Source organism: Zonotrichia leucophrys, chromosome 8 (assembly GCF_028769735.1).
Source record: "Zonotrichia leucophrys gambelii isolate GWCS_2022_RI chromosome 8, RI_Zleu_2.0, whole genome shotgun sequence".
NCBI lineage: Eukaryota > Metazoa > Chordata > Aves > Passeriformes > Passerellidae > Zonotrichia > Zonotrichia leucophrys.
In genome coordinates, this window is record NC_088178.1 from 14,561,599 (window position 1) to 14,577,848 (window position 16,250).

Consider the following 16,250-nt stretch of genomic DNA (forward strand, 5'->3'; position numbering starts at 1 on the left):
AAGGAAGCAACATCTGCAAAGTACTGAAATACAGGGGAGGAGTACTAGGTTACTGGTACCTAGGGTATCTGACAATATAAAATGCACTCCCCTACTAGACCTTTAAGAGAGAGTTCTGTTTCTCTTCTTACAAGAGAGAGAATTTTAAATATCTAACAATATTTCTGTAAGTTGTATTTGTATTAATGTTTATTTTTACTTCTTTCTGTAGGCAATTAAAACTCCAGAAAATCTGATTTCAAAGCTCACCACAAATTTCCAAGAAAGTAAATCTACATGAGGAGCCACAAAGCAAGTTGATTTGAGAAGAATACAGCATTTACAAAAATGTCAAGTTGTGTGTCTTCAGTGTTTGCTTTGATGGTTTTGTGCTTTGCAGCTGCAGGTAGGTGGTATTATGCAAATCATGCATTCAGTGGATTAACTTGATGTGCATATTTAGAATTGTTGATCAGAAATACTTTTTCATGCTGAAGAAAGTAGGTCAGCTAAAGTTTATGTCTAGGTTTTCTGTAAAACTATTGTGATCATAATTGCATCATATATGATGTGAGAAACGATGCTGTTCCTATAAGAATGTTTTCTTGCATCTATGTTCACCCTTAAGATAATACAAGAACTGCAGTAGTAATCTAAGTTATTTAGGTTATTTACCTATTTACTTTTAAAAAATGCATGGTGCACTTAAAGGGGAGGGTTGATATGGAAGTCTTTGGGAGTGGAGGCAGTGTAGCTCTGCCAGCATGGTGAACTATTGGCTCTGCCAAGAGGCTGAATTTATTTTCCCAGATGCAGGGTTGGGCTGGTGAAGCTGAGGCTGCTAGAGTCTCTCTGCAGAGCTGGGCTGAAAGGGTCTACCTGCTCAGCTCCGTGCTGCCTCCAAGGCCTGTAATCTGGAATTAAGCCCCAATTATTTGACTTTATAAAAAATATGTCAGACAAAATCCCAGAAAGGTTCATAATAGGTCACTGAGTCTGTCCTGCCTTATTGGGATAAACCTCACCTTGGTCTTTTCTGACAGTTGTCTAACCTGACTTACAGTCAGTCATTAGTGATGATGGCAAAGGCCTTTTAATAACAGTTGTCTGTGTTAATGGAGTCCTTTTAAGTTGGGAACATGCATTGCCATTTAAGGGGATTGTTCCTGTCCCACATTTTGGCCTAGCTGGGGATTTTTAAAACAGTATGTTGCAATAACTTGTGACAGAGAAAGGAAAGATCTGTGGAGTTCAAGTATCTAGTTTATTCTGTAGTTTCTTCAAGCACTGAAGTGATTCTACTCAGAATGTTTGTTTGTCCAAGTTCTTTCTGTGGTTGCAAGGGGAAGCCTCTTATGTGTCCAGCTTGTGTACAGTGTGGGTCTTTGGAGAAGAGGCCAAGTGGATGTGCAGTCAGTCAAAGTGAGACAGTGGGAAAAGTAGACAGTGGACAGATGGCTTGCTTAAATCTGAGATGTCCTCACTGTGGAAAAGATGACCAGCTTTGGAAGAGACAGGGCTGAACAATTAAATGTGTTACAATTTGGCTTCATTTCATCTTCAGCATGGAAAATTATGTTATTTCAAGCCCTCAAGCCTTGTGGGACTTTCTCTGGGTTTGACCTCCTTGAGGGCATCCATCCAGCATGAGTAACTTTGATTGTTTAACAGTACGTGATGCTGACATTTTGCAATAGCTTCACTGCAGACAGACTTCCAGCAATGCAGGGTGTGTCTGAGTGTGTCTGCAGCTCGAGCTGAGCACATCAATGCTGCTCTTGGCTTACAAGAGCCATTACTCGGAGCAAATCTGGATCATTCTAGATGTGTAAAAATCTGCTTTAAAAGGAAGGGCCACTGCAGAAAAGAAAAGCTTTTTTAACTGATCACAACCATAATTCTGTTTTGCTGCTGAGGAGAATGCTTGCTTATTGAGTCAGCTTACCTCTTAATGCTATCTTTAATTAAAACCCACTGATTTAAAAGTGCTGTCAAACAGTACCACTGTTAGTAAGTTATTCAGTGTTGAGAAAACATAATGTGTCTGTCTTGAAATTCGTTGTGGTTTTTTTGATTTTACTTCCCATCTCTGTGTTTTCCTCTGGCAGTTATTCTTGAAACAAACTCTTAAAAAGCTTTGGATTCAATCAGATGCTTAAGTAGAGTGACAGAATTATTTTGGCTGGAAGGGACCTCTGGAAGTCTACTCTAGCACCCTGCTTGGAGGAAGGCTTGTTTCAAATTCTTTCTTTCTCTGATTTTTCTTCTATCTGCATGGGAAGAAATCAGCTGAGGAGAGTAGGAGGGGTCACAGTCTGTTAGGGGAAGGTGAGGAAGCACTGTCTTTGTGGTTTCTGGCTATATCTGCCTGAATGTTTTGGTTTTCTTCCATGCTTTTTAATTTTTTCAATAAATTCTTAATGAGAACAACTAGATAATGTCCTTACAGAGTATAATGAGTACAGTGAGATAAGAGCAAGAACCAATGGACTATGATGAAGAGGGAAGAGATGTCAGGCAGATGCAATTAAAACTGAGGAAGGACAGCTCTCTGAAGGTTATTTAGATAGAGCTTTTGCAACTTGATACTTTGAGTCCTTTTAATGCAAACAGTTGTGCTTTGAATGCAGGGAGTTTGTGGCTCTAGGTGCAGAGCAGGTGGGAGCGCACAGCGAGTTGCAGCGCTGTGAAAAGCTGGCAGAGGCCCCTGGCTCTGGTCACTCTGGTGGCCAGGGCACTGCAGGTGTGGCTCCTAATTGCCAGCATACAGAACCTGTGCTTTTCCAGTCTTGAACCACAAATGTACTGGTATAAATAAAACTAGAAGTCTAAATAAAGTTAAGTAGTATAAATAAAGTCCCTTGCTTGTGGTGGAGCCTGGGGGAGGCAGGGGGCAGCATGCCACCTCCCTAGGGTATTGATTTTTTTACATTTGAGCCTTTTTCCAGCTTGCTCTTTGTTTCTGAAGAAGTGAAGCTGCTGCAGCAGAGCACACCTTTGTTTTGTTTGCCAATCCTACACTGAAACTGCTGCTACTGGTTATGGAGGGTGTTTTGCTGACATTATAGTAGCTTCAGTGTTCTTGTATTTTCAGGTGTAAGTGAGGTTCTAGACAGAATTTGTGTTTGGTTTCTGTTTTTCCACTCTTGCTCTTGAAGGTACTAGTGTGTTAAATATATCAAAAAGCCCCCAAAACCCTCGAGTTACACTACATGATGTACAAAAATGGATGGTCAAAGATGAATCACAGATCTGAATGTTTTTCAAGCTAATAGTTTAAATATTACACCTCACTAACTTCATTGAAAATAGTCTGTATAAATATTCAAAGAATATTTGCCTGTTTTTCTACCTCCTTATACTGCTTGGATGTATGTAGCTAAGTGCTTATCTGAGTTTGATTTGCTTTTGTCTTGTACACTGATATCTTGTAAGCTTTTGTTTATAAAGCTTTATTGGGCAGAAAAAGACTGCACAGTATACCTTGATTACTCTGAGATTTTTCTACTTCATGGAAAGTCCAAGGCAGGATGGGGAGAAAAACTTCTGGCAAGCTCTCTACCCGACTGAAGGAATGAAGTTTTTGAAGTGGGATTAAATTAAGGTCTGGCAACCTGCAATAGGAGCTGCACACAAACACTTAGAACTACACACAGTTATCCAGGCCTTGGATGACCTCTTAAATTAGTCTGGCTTTTTAATCTTGGAACAAAAATATTCTGTCCTAATGTGGCTTAAATCAAAGGCTGGAACATATTTATTTTACTTGCTGGCAAATTAGTGCAGTTGGGTGCATGATGCATGTCTTAATAAAATGTCTTAGAGGACAGCTGAAATACATATCTGCTCTAGACCTTGAGGGCCAAACCTTCAACAGAACAGGTCCTTCTGTGAAGGAATGGGAATGTTTTTTGACTTCAATTTTTTGGTTTGGTTTTTTTGTTTCTATCCTGTGTTACTATTCAGCTGGAAAGAAGACAGAAGGGTGATACAGGCTATGGATTTACAGTGGCCAAAGGTTCTCATTGCAGCCTCTGGGGTAGATCCTCTGTTGGTGCAAATCATTGCTGCTGCTGAGAAAGCAGCACAGCTGTGGCACCGATACCAACTGGAATTTGCCCATGCAGCCATGTTCACTTTCCTTCAACACCCTTGATATTTAGCATTGTCTGTGCTTGAATTGTGACTTATGACTGCATTTCATGGTTGTGGTCTGGCAGATGAAGACCCTGTAATAATTGCATATATTGAAGAATTTACTTATTTTCTGTAATGCTGAGGTCACTGGTTTATCTGCTCATGTTAGGTCTGTCTTTATGGTTTTCTTCCAACAGCTCTTTACTCCCTGGTTCTCCACTCTATTGTAATCCTAGCTGCTTTTTCTTTCTTTTTACATACTTGTTTTTGTAAGTAATCTTACATTGTTCAGAGCATGTGTGCTTCATTTTCACTGTTCACTTGCAAGCTCATGTATCTCTGGATCTGTGCCCCCCAGATATGATGGTGATGGGTGCCACATTAATAAGTGGAACAACAGGAAGAAACAGGCCTTGCCATGACACCTAGTTTTTATTTTTTTTAACGATGAACTTCCCCTGACCTTGAACATTGTGTTTCCAAAAGCAATATATGATTCTTCAAAGCATGGTAGAAAAACCTTCTATTAGAAGGTGAAGGACATGATCTAAAAAAAGTAGAAATTAATACTGGGAGTTACTCACACAAATTTCCTTCTATTTTAAACAGTGTTTGCTGGGTATTTCCAGATGTAATTAGACTGTAATTGTTTTTGCCTAAAGTATTTGTTGCCAGAGGTGTGGAGGTTTTTGTTTGTTTAAATTGTTTTTAGAGGATGAGAACCAAGGGAAAGAGGTTGGATCTTGAATTCTTAGGACTGAAGTAAAGCACAGGCTGGTTGCAGCATTCAGCTTTTGAATGGATGAAGATTTCACTCTCTACTTCCCTTTGCCTTCACATCTTTCTCATAATCAGCTGACTTCTACCTCCCTTGTAAAATCACCTGTTCCTATCTGTTGATGGTCTGGGTGTTCAGACTTTTGAGGATGAAATGAACCAGCACTCAGAACATTTGAAGATTTGCAGTGTCAGAGAATTAGAGGAGCAAAGGCTGGTTCATGTGCTGTGCCATGGCAGAAAGGCTGCTAGCAGGGGCGGGGGCTGCAAGGGAATGCCCACCCTCTTCAGGGGAGGCTTATGTGCTCTCAGTTCTGAGAAATACTATTGAGAAACCAGGACTGGCTATTAAAAGTGGAAATTGTTCTGGTTTTTTTATTCCTTCATCACCCTGATGGTGATTTGAAACATATGAATACCACGTGTTTATCTGATAGGGAATCAAACGATGAATTCCTAAATTCATGTCCATGAGCTCTGTGACATAACTTTGTGATGCCAAAATATACATAAAAAAGAGTTAATTTTCATTTCACACAAACCTAATACCTTTCAAGCAATAAACTGTTTTAAGTGAGCACTTTAAATACAAAGACTGATTAGACTAAATCTGTGTGTCCCCTGATTTAAGTTTCTTCAGCATTCTTGTGCTGCATGATGATCTATTCCTTTGTAAATTACTTCTTTAATCAGTTCATCCGTCTGTCTTTCAGCAACTGAATTGAATCAAATCCTGTGCCATTTCTATGTGCTTTATGCATAAATAGTGTTTTTTTATCTTCCAAACCCACACAAAAATTGTGAAGAATTTAAAGAGTCAGGATACAGAGAAGGGTTATGTATTTTCAAAGAGGTAATTGTATCACAGACTTGGAATGGCTTGAACTGAGCAGACTTCATTTTTCCTGTATCAGCAAGGCTCTCAAGCTAAGAATTTCGGCAGAATTCTGCACAATTCTGCACCCATGTGGAGCAGTAGGATGTGGGATTGTGGGTCCTGATTCAGCAGAACAGCTGAGTGTATATCCAAGAGTTTGCTGAACCAGAGCATTTATCACTAAACATGAATATCTGCGTCTTTGATTAAAACTGGCTCTGGTGATGCCAAAGGAGCCCTAAGAAATCTGCAGCCCATAATGCAGTGCTGGAACTGTGTAGGTGCAGGCAAATGGTGTTACTGAGGCTCTCTGGAGGGAGGTACTCCACTGATCAAAAGTAGTTTTGAGGAAAATTTTATGGCACAGAATGGGGATGGCATTAATCCGTATCTTTGTAAAGGAATTTATTCAAGTTTTCCTTTTTTTTTTAAGAGAAACTTGTCTTTAACAAGTTCTAAGCTCCACATAATTATTTTATAAATACTTTGCTAAAAATAATTCTTTTGTTTTCTGAAGGGAATTGGGATTTGAGGTTTTGCTTGTAGATCTTTTAATATCCTTTCTGTATTGCAGGCCCTTGTTAACTCTTTCTTAGCTTTTCCCTCTGTCATTTGTCTTATAAATAACAAGATCCCTTTAATTAATAAAAAAGTGAAAAAGACATTTATTTAACTAAAGATTAGACTTCACATGCTGTAGAACCCCACACCCAGCATTCCCAATGTGGTCCTGGGGTGTGTCACCAAGAAATGAAGCATCTGCTATTAGAAAAACAATTGCTATTTTCACATTAAAATTGTATTGAATTTCTGCAAATCTGTTTCTTTTATAAGCTCCTTCCACTGAAGCATGCTTGTATGATTCAATGCCATTATTTTACTGCTGGTGATGTTATAGTGTAGAGAAAATATAGGGACCAGATATATGCCTTTTCAAGAAAAAGAAATAATTTAATCCTCTGTAGCTAATGCTAAAAAGAACTGAAGTCCCTTAGGCTGTAAGTCACAGGAGAGATGAATTTGGAGTGAAAAAAAATATATTTAGCACAAAGACTGTACCATGTTTCATTACCTGAAGGCACTGAGTTGGATTCCTCTTTGGTGTGAACTTATTTTAAGTCAATGGAATTTCACCAAGGATAAGTTTTGACCCCAGGTGACAAAAGCAAAGGTTTTTACTAATGCCATGAAGTGCAGCTGCTTTAAGCACAGTGTGCTTTTCTTCTTGGATGGAGCTATTGTTCCTTTTTTTGGCAGCTTCCACACTGTGAGACTTACTAATAGGCATTTAATAAAAAAGGGATTTTACCTGTCAGGGATAGAAATAACTAAACTGAAAATGTCATTACTCTGATTATTGAAGTAGTGCAGTGAAGATGTAACAAATAAAGGAGTTTGGGGGTGGGCAATGGAAATGTACGTAAGGTTTGTTGCTGTTTTATCTCTTCAGCAAAAAGTTTGCATTCATCTGAAGCAGGTTTGGTGTTTTGGTGCTGGGTTTTTCTGTTATCTTTTCCTTAACACTTGAAGCCAAGAGTGGGTGAAGAATTTATTTTTATAGTTATTTTTGCTCATTTTCCTCTTTAGTTTTTCTTCATTTCCTTGATCACCAGATCTGCCTTGAGTCTGGAAAGGATGATGGATGCAATCTATTTTGGAATAACTAAATTTTTTTTTTATTTATACTTTTAATTTAAATAGAGCAGTAATAAGTATGTCCTACTAGAGATGCTCCTAGTTATTTTGATTCTAGCTACTATGTCAAAATGAATTTTTTCCATCACAAGAATGTGTGCCTTTCTTGAATATGTAAAAAATCAAGGAGGGACACTTAGCATCATAATGCCTTGGTGATTCTTTAGACTTCTAGGCTTCAGGAATTGTATGAAAGTGGATAAAGGTGAAAAGGTTATTTGTAGCTATTACTGAAGTAGTTTAGCACAGTTCAGTTTGCAAATTTGGGGTTGCTTTAAGGAAATATGTAGAAGATGAAGAATTTTAAAAGCAGGGGTCACACATTTTATACATTGGGGGTGTGTGTGTGTGTTTAGTCTAAATGGGCATTTTGGTTACTCCAGGGAAGCATCTGCTCTGTAGCATGAAAGCTGGACGGGCAGCATAAAGAGCGTGGGCGGACAGGTGCTGCTGTGTGTGAGCACGGGGTGCAGCGTTGCCCTGCCCATGGAGTGATGTGCGCTCTCGGTACAGCCAGGCCCAGCCGCCCCTGTGAGTGATGTGTGTGTGTCCGTCCTCTGTGGTGACCGAGTGTAAATGTCTGGGTCTGAAGGACCCCTGGGAGAGGGTGGGGCGGGTTCTGGGCTGGCAGAGCAGTTCCTTCCTGCAGGGGCTCCTGAAGGAGAGCACGGGGAGGCTGGAGCAGCAGCTGGGGCTGTGCTCCTTGCGCAGCCCCCGTGCCCGATGGCCATAGCTCTGTTAGGTGCACGGGGCTCATCTGTGAGCCTCTGCTTTTGGCTGAAATGTGAAAAGCTTGCATCTGGATTTGTGACTGTCTCTGTGATCTCCCCACTTGTTATTTCATCTCTCAGTCTTGGTCACTTGATATGTAAAACGGATGTGTTCAACCCTGGCATCTTCCCTGCAGGCCTGTTTGAAGAGCCAATGTAATCACTTTAAATTCACTTTAAATTCACACGGTTGACATTGTTGCAAACTGCTGGGATCTCCGTAATTGTTCAAAACCTCCCTGTGCCCTTTTTGGAGGTATGAAAATAGCAAAAGTTTTACTAAAGATACTGCCAGACTATTTGCCAATTTTGCTTGTTTTTAGACTCATGGATGCTGAACTGCAGAGGTTTGTTGTGATCTCTGATAAGGATCAAGGTGGTTTATGTTTTGGCAAGCCATAGATAAAGTATCATGTTCTGAGAAGTGTCTTAACTCATGGAGTTACTTATTTTATTCTACCCACTATTCTTATTAAAAAAGAAAAAAAAATTAAAAATCACTATATTTGCAGGAAGTAGAGTCACTCATACCAAATCAAGGAAGTGGGAAATCTGAGACTGTACCAAAAATGATTTTCAGGTGAAATACGACTCTCTTCTTGCATAATTGGGAGACAACTTGAAACAGCAGGTAAAACTACAATAAATCCCATGCAGGGTTTGAGCAACATGATACAAGTTAATGTGTGGCTCCAGTTTCTTGCATTAGGGTAGATTTTTCCTTTGGACTATATAATAACTATATAATTTGTAAAAGTGGCCAGATTTCTGTATCTTCTGCTTTGAAATGTTGTGTCAGTCTGGCAAAATTCTCTTTTATGGCACTAATGAGTTCAAAGCAGTAATTAATTTTTCTGTGGAGTATTTTCACCTTCAAGCTGAAAAAGTAATAGGTATTTGAATAAATTGGCAAGAAAACTGTTGAGAGATTACTTTGGAAATTACTTCTCTCAATTGCTTTTTGGAAGTAGGCCAGTAGTAGTTATTTTTCTTGCTAAAATAGTGCTCATGGCCATATTGTTCACTGGCTTCATTTTCATTCTCCAGTGCTGATGCTTGATCTCTGTGATGACATTTACCATCACAGATGGAAGTAAGAGAGCTCAAGTAAGGAAGGTCTCTGAGGTTTTTCTGAAGATTGCAATTGTCTTAATTGTAATATTTGACAAATGCTTCTGTAGTGCCTCCTGTGAAAAAGAAAAAAAAAAGTAACTGAAATGTCAGAATAAGGAATGCTTTATGCCAGTAACAGAAAAATAAAAGCAACCCTAAAAAAGATCTGGTTTTATTACTTGTGTCTCTTGAAATCTTTTTTCTTCTTTGAAATTAGCAAAGCTAGAGGTATTTTCAGCAATTTCATGCCCAAGATAAAATAATGTTTAAGACTGTGTGATGGTTGATTTTGAATAAAGCAGTTTAAAAAATATAAAGTTCTTCAATTCTAGGTCTCTGATACATTTACTGGATCTCAAAAGTATGTTTGCAGCAAGAAGCCTATAAGTCAGCTCTTATAAATACTAGAAGGAGCTTCAACTTTATTGATGTGATTCAGGAGAAAAGAATTCTAATGAAACAGTTCTGAGTATTGAAATGCTTAATAGTGTTGTTAAAATCTTCTTGTATATGGAGAAAACCAAACCAGCTTATTGTTCTGTTTGTTTCAAAATTGCACAAGCACTATGTTAAAGGATTAACCAAAAATATTGTCAAAAACATTTCAAGTAAAAGTTGCTAACAAAGAACTCCTTGGGTTTTTTTCCTGCCTTGAAGAGTCCTAAAATGTATCTTCCCTCTTTCTCCAGAGAAATAATAATGCACTTGAGATGGTTTTATAGGTCAAGCATTCATGTAACTGACTATGATTTGACAAGATTGCTCAAAGGAAAAGTGGAGTGAAATCAGGATTTACCCAGGAGGATTTTTGAGCAATGAATCAGTGCTTTTTTGGCTTAGTGGACTGAAGTAATTTAATTGGAGCAATCAACATTTTTGGTACTAGTTGACTGAACTAATGAAGTTGATTCACTTTTGATACCTGTGTTGTCATCTTGTTCCAGTTGCTTTCCTTAAATTTTTTGGGAGGAGGCAGCAGTATACTGGTGTCCCTGTGCTCCCTGGTGCCATCTCTTGCTGGAATGCTTTTTTGAGGATTCAGTTTGCTGCTTGGAGGGCTGCAAGTGCTGCAGACATAACAGGTTCATGTTGAGACCATCACTTTCTGCAGAATTGCTGTGTCTTCTTCCCTTTAATCCCATTCTAAACCAGTCAGTAGGTGTCTGATCCTGATACAGCTGTATAGCATTATGTTTCTAGGAGGACTTAATGGCAGAAATTTGAAGATGGTGTAGCACATGTCCTCTTTCTTAATGGGTTTAATCCTGAGGGTCATGTCCTGAAGTGATAACAAAACTCGTGTTCTGGTCTGAAGACTTTTGGCCTGCCTTCTCCATTGGCGACACATGGGTTTGTTTGCTTTTTCTTCAAAGCAGCTTCTTGTTAGGTCCTCTGTGCTAGTTTGTTAACTAAGTCCTTTCTGGTGGAGTTGGAGATTTACTGAGAACCTGCTGTGCAAGGGCTGTTGTGCCAGCAAAGGGAAATCATGCTATTGCTCCTTTTTGGTGGGACCCTGCAATGGGTGTGATGCTCTCTGCTCCCCTCTTTACTTGGAGCTATGTTCTTCCTCCCGTGCTCAATATCTCACTGTAATTGTTTGTATCCAAGATGTGCATTAGTATGGTTTTTTTTGCTAGGATGATCTCATCCCTAATGAGTATTTGATGCATTTGCAATGTTCCTAATATGCACATAGAACAGCTGGAAGAGACTTTTTAAACAAGGATCTTTGTAATATCCTGGATGATCTCAAAGAACATTCAAATACAACAGTGGAGTTGCATTGGAAGCTTTAAAGATAAACATATTTTTTCATACAATGGCTGAACAGTGTGCAGTGGGTGACATAGGGGGTCTCTCTGCATTTACAGTGAATGAAAGCTGCAGTGAACTGTCCAAAGGGGTTAACTCAACTGTTAATGGTTAATAGTAAGCACAAGTAAAAAACAGTAGATGAGAGTACACTTCTGTGCTATATTTCTGAATATATTCAAGTTGTTATTGTAGCCTTGTTATCCAGAGAAAAGGTTGTTTGTCCTCAGCAAGAACTTGGTTCTTTTCCAGGCAGACTTGTGGCACTGCTGGTAGGGCTGTGAGTGGTGGGACTGTGGAACTGCTCTGCCCGGGCTCTCTCTGGTCCTGAGTCAGGCCTGTGCTGTGCTCGGGGAGGGAGTGGGGCTGTTGGTTAGCCAGCTGTCTGTGTGCAATTAGAAAAGGCTGATACCGTGCTTCAGGTGCTCAGTAGGGGGTGGTAGCTTTTCTAAAGCAGGATACACTCGCCAAGTGACTTGCCTTGCAGTGTGAGGTTAAGCCTGCTTCTGTGTTGGATGGCCACTAAATTACCACACATCTCATGAGGTATTAGTGAAAGCATGGCTGTTAACTTCCATTCCATTCAATGAATTTAAACTACTGGTCCACTGATGGGAAGAACAAGTTTCAACTGGGCTCCTGTGTGCTTACATGAGAGCTTTTGAAGTCCTAGAAGTGGCTGGTTTTCTCTGAACCATCATGATTGCTAGAGCAAATAAGGGACCCTTGGAAGTGTGTGGCGGGGTAGTGGAGCCTCCCTTTTTTGCAGCAGATTGTTTGTATTAGGTCAAAAATGAGTTTCCTCTTATAGAAGGAGAGCATTGAAGTAGTGTTCAAGTATTTTAACTAACTTGATCTGTGCCTCACCTGGTGGCACAGTTGGACACAACCACAATGTGAAACAACCTGTCAGAATTGGAATATACAGCAACAAAACCATTTGGTTTACTGGCACAGCTGTACATCCTTACCCAAAAGTACATGAAAAAGCTGACAGAAGCACTTTTTTTGTTCATGTAACTTATGTAACTCTACCCATAACAAGCGTTTGCCAGCTAGTTTCCCACAGTGATATGCAATACCTTACAAAAAGGAAATGTGCTGCTGCACTATGCAATGTTGAAACTTCTATGCTTCTCCTATGAAGACTGTTCAGTAAATGAGAGGCAACCGTCCTCCCGTAGACTCTTGAGCTGGAACTCTTCACAGTCAGTGTGTTATGCTACAATGTAAGCAAGTGAAAGCCTGAACCATTTGACCTTGTTAAAATGTACCCAACCATATAGTTTAACTGGGCCCTGCATTAGTTTGTCTGCTCCGTTTTTTGTTTGTATTTTGTTGGACATCTAAGTTTTTTCAGTCCCTAGCTCTTTTTTTTCCCCAAAATCAAAACCTGATATTACCTCCTAGTTAAAATATGCTGAAATGGGTTGCTTACATGGTATTTTCTTCTAAAAAAAATAATAGTAGTAATTAAAAAAAAAAGGCATGTAAGATGCACAGCAATGGCTACTTCCAGGCTGTCAAAAATTGCAGCAAACCAGATGAATTGCCACCACCGAGTGCTGACTCAATGATATCTTTTATGTGTACTTTGAATGTTTAGCAGGAAGAGAGATTACTCATTCCCCCACCTTTCTGAGGGACTGTTTGAAAGCTTGCAAATCCTGCATGAGGCCCCTTAGACTGCTGACTGCACTGCAAAGTTATTTTGCATCTAGTAAATTCCAGTATATTGTGACTGTTTTCTGAGTAACACTATCCTTTACTGATTGTACTTGAAAACAAATAGTGCTAAGTGTTGCTGAGTCACTTTGAAAGGCTCACTGAAAGGTTTCTCACTGCTTACCCCATATGTAGGGCTGGGGTGTTGGTTGTTCTTTTTGTAGGAAGCAAAAAACCATCCTACTCATTGAGGTCTCTGCTTACAGTTATGTTAGGGGCTAAGAAAGCTTCTGCGGTCTTGCACTTTTACATTTAGTTAGTGTTTTCTGGTTAGTTTTTACAGAATGTACCTGCATTTTTTTCCCTGAAGCCTTGTTTGTTTGCTTGTTGAAGAAGGAGCAGCAGGCATTTTGCTGTCCTGGAGAAGACAAGGACTTGTGCTCCATTGCCAGCTCTCGGGCCCCCCATGTGTTCCCTGTGGTGTCAAGGAGGCTCATGCTCATGTGTAAGCCCTTAAATGGGAGTTGAACCTTTGCCATACAGAGAGATGGATTTCTACACCTGTGGGGTCTCTGAAAGGGAAGTACTTCAGATGTGCGTGTGAACATTTTATATTTTTGTGAAACCTGAATCGGCTTTGAGGCTCTCTGAGACTTTTTCCTCTGCAGCAATGATACTACGATGCATGCCTTATAAAGGCTGTGTTAGCATTGGGCACAAATGACTTATTTCCTGTTAAAAATCCTTTCCCCAGCTTCCCTTAAAAAAAAAAAGTCAGTAAAAGATTATTTGAGGAGAAGAGCCATTGTGTTTTCATATGGAGGCCATCTCAGTTTTCCTTTTATATCTGCTGCTCGCCTGGGAGAATACGCTGTACTCATGTCCAGAGCTTGAATTGTTTTCAGCTTCTTATTAGTTTTGAAAATGCATTTAGCAGTTAACTGCCAATGTGCGTGCTCCTTCTGGTTACAGCTAACAAGCAGCTGGGCAGTGCATTAAGGAAATGTGAAATTGGTTAACTCTTGTAGAACTACATCCCTGTGTTTCTTCAGTTGCCCTTGTAGAACTATATGGGGAGAAATCCTGTAGGATAACACAATGGGCATGTGCTTATTAATAAGGGAAGAAATGAGCAAAAGCAAATCAAGGAGAAGAAAATTGTTTGGTGTTCTGGCAGGGAGGAAAGGCTGTAGTGAGGGAAGTATCAGTTGTTGCCCAGATAGCCAGGAGATGAGTGAGTGGTGGCATTTAGTAAGAAACTCCTTAAACAGAACTTTACCTCAGGGGGAACGGAAAGAGATGCATTAGTGAGTGATTCATTTCAGAGCTCTGATGTTGCAGATGGCCTTTTGAGAGACCTTTCCTAAGTGAGCAGTTTTACTTTTTCATGAGAATGATTTTGGTTTGGTGTGGGGTTTGTTTTATTTCTGGTGGGCAGAAAAGGGATACCTCAGGGATACTAGTTAGTGTTTTATTTTACAATTAAATATATATCCATTTATGTTACTTCAACAGTTTTGAAAATCTTGTTTACTGGACTTACTCTGTCAAAATTTACATTTTAAATAATGGAAATAATGCCTGTCTGCTGATGGGCCCTTTTCTTTTTGGTGAGGATGAGGTGCAAGTAGAGGATATATACAGCCAAATCTTTTCACATGTGGCTGCCATCTGCGTGAGCTAAATTACTGCCTATGAATCAGGCACACAATATGCAAGCTCTGCTCTGTATAAAGATCTGCTCCCAACTTGTTTAGAGTCATCCTTTCTCACTCTCCATTTAGTCCTTTCTCTGGCAAATCTCCCATGGACCTCATCTGGATTCTTGCCTGATTAAGGACTAAGAGCTTGACCCTGTGAGATAATAAAACCCCAACATCCCTGCAAGAATCTACAGATTTCAATGGGAGTTGAAGGCAGTGTGTGCTGCTAAAGTCTTCAGCATGTGTGCTGGGTTTAAGGTAATGATTTCAGGACTTGGCTGTGTTACAGTGTACATACTGGCCCTAACTTGATTAAGCTGTGAGTATATTACTATGATTTCAATCCTCTATGGGAAGGGAAACACCTAGTCTCTCTGTGGATTTTGTAGCTTATTTAGAATGAATTTTCATTTTCTGAATGTGTATATTGAGATGTTTCTCACCAGAAAATTTCAGTTTATTGGTACTTGTACTTTTTTAGGAGCTGTTTTCCTAAAAGCAGGGGTCCAAGAGCAGATTGCTTTGGGAAGTGGAGGCCATGAAATTGTAAGAACTAGGAAAGGTTGTAACTTTGACTCTTATTGCACACAGCCTTCCAAAATGATTCACTGTTTCCTTAAAAGATTCCAGTATCTCCGCGTTTTTGTTAGAAACAAAGAAACACAAAGCTAATTATCACATCCAGGAAGAAAACACATTACTGAATTAGACCACATAATGAGATAATGAGCACAGTTGGATAGTGACCTTCAGCTCTTTGTATGGGTAATGCTCTTTAGACTTTCTTTATTTTAATAGAGCAGACTACCTAAACCCAAGGTTTAAAAAGAATTCCCACAGAACCTACCAGTTTAGAAGTGGGTAAGAAATATTGAAATGCTCACATAACCCCCAAATTATCTTTTAATTAAAAACTGGGTAAGTATAAAATGCATTTTAACTTGTAAATAATGTCTAACATAAAAAAAAAAAAAAAACCGTTCTTTAATGTTGCATTACTGCTTATAGGTTTCTTTTGGAATGCTGTTGCACAAGGGGCCTGATATTCAATTTTAGGTTGAAAGAATAACCCCTAAAAGACAAAAGTTTCTTGATTTGAAGGCTACAGGATGCCTACCAGGAAAGTAACTTTTTATTGAAAAGCTCACCACAAACACAGGTAGTATTTAATTAAAGCAAGATGAAAAAAAAAAAAAAAACAAACCCAAAACAGCAAACTGTCACTTAAAAAATCTGCGTAGTTTTCTGGTGGTAATGCTCTTTCATGCTTTTGAGACCAACACTCCTGTGTTTATAAACTTTTTTGGTGCATATACTTCTCTTTTTCATGCACCTATAGTTGTCTCCATACAAGGTTCACAGGGCTGGGTGTCACTGTGGTTGCACACTGAATAGTATCTGATCAAACTTATAACACCTGTGTGTTTAACAAGCATGTTGTGTTTTATCTTCCTGCAACATGGACTTCTGCTGTGATGACCTGGTAACACACAGTGTTTATACAGATAGGAATAGTCAAGCTTGGATGCTTGGTGAGTCAAGCAGAACAGATTGCAAAGGCCCAAGTGATGCAACCCCAGAGAGGTTCTAATGAAAAAAGACAGGAAACAAAGACTAGTAAAAGTGCTCTTGTACACCGTGATGCATATTCAAGATAGTGCTGTGAACCAGTAAGTTTGTGGTCACTTTTCCTGTAGAGACTGAAGGAAGGAAGATGAGGTT

The 16,250-nt window shown here is 39.4% G+C and overlaps 1 protein-coding gene across 2 annotated transcripts in view; it reads left to right on the top strand.

Annotated features, from left to right (window-relative positions):
* Positions 1 to 16,250, top strand: part of TGFBR3 (transforming growth factor beta receptor 3) — a 113,940-nt gene that overhangs the window by 18,303 nt on the left and 79,387 nt on the right. For both annotated transcript variants that reach the window (XM_064719943.1, XM_064719942.1), the window contains one exon: positions 212 to 385. In XM_064719943.1, the coding sequence (XP_064576013.1) occupies positions 328 to 385 (58 nt within the window). In that variant the 5' untranslated portion in view covers positions 212 to 327. The remainder of the gene's footprint in view (positions 1 to 211; positions 386 to 16,250) is intronic.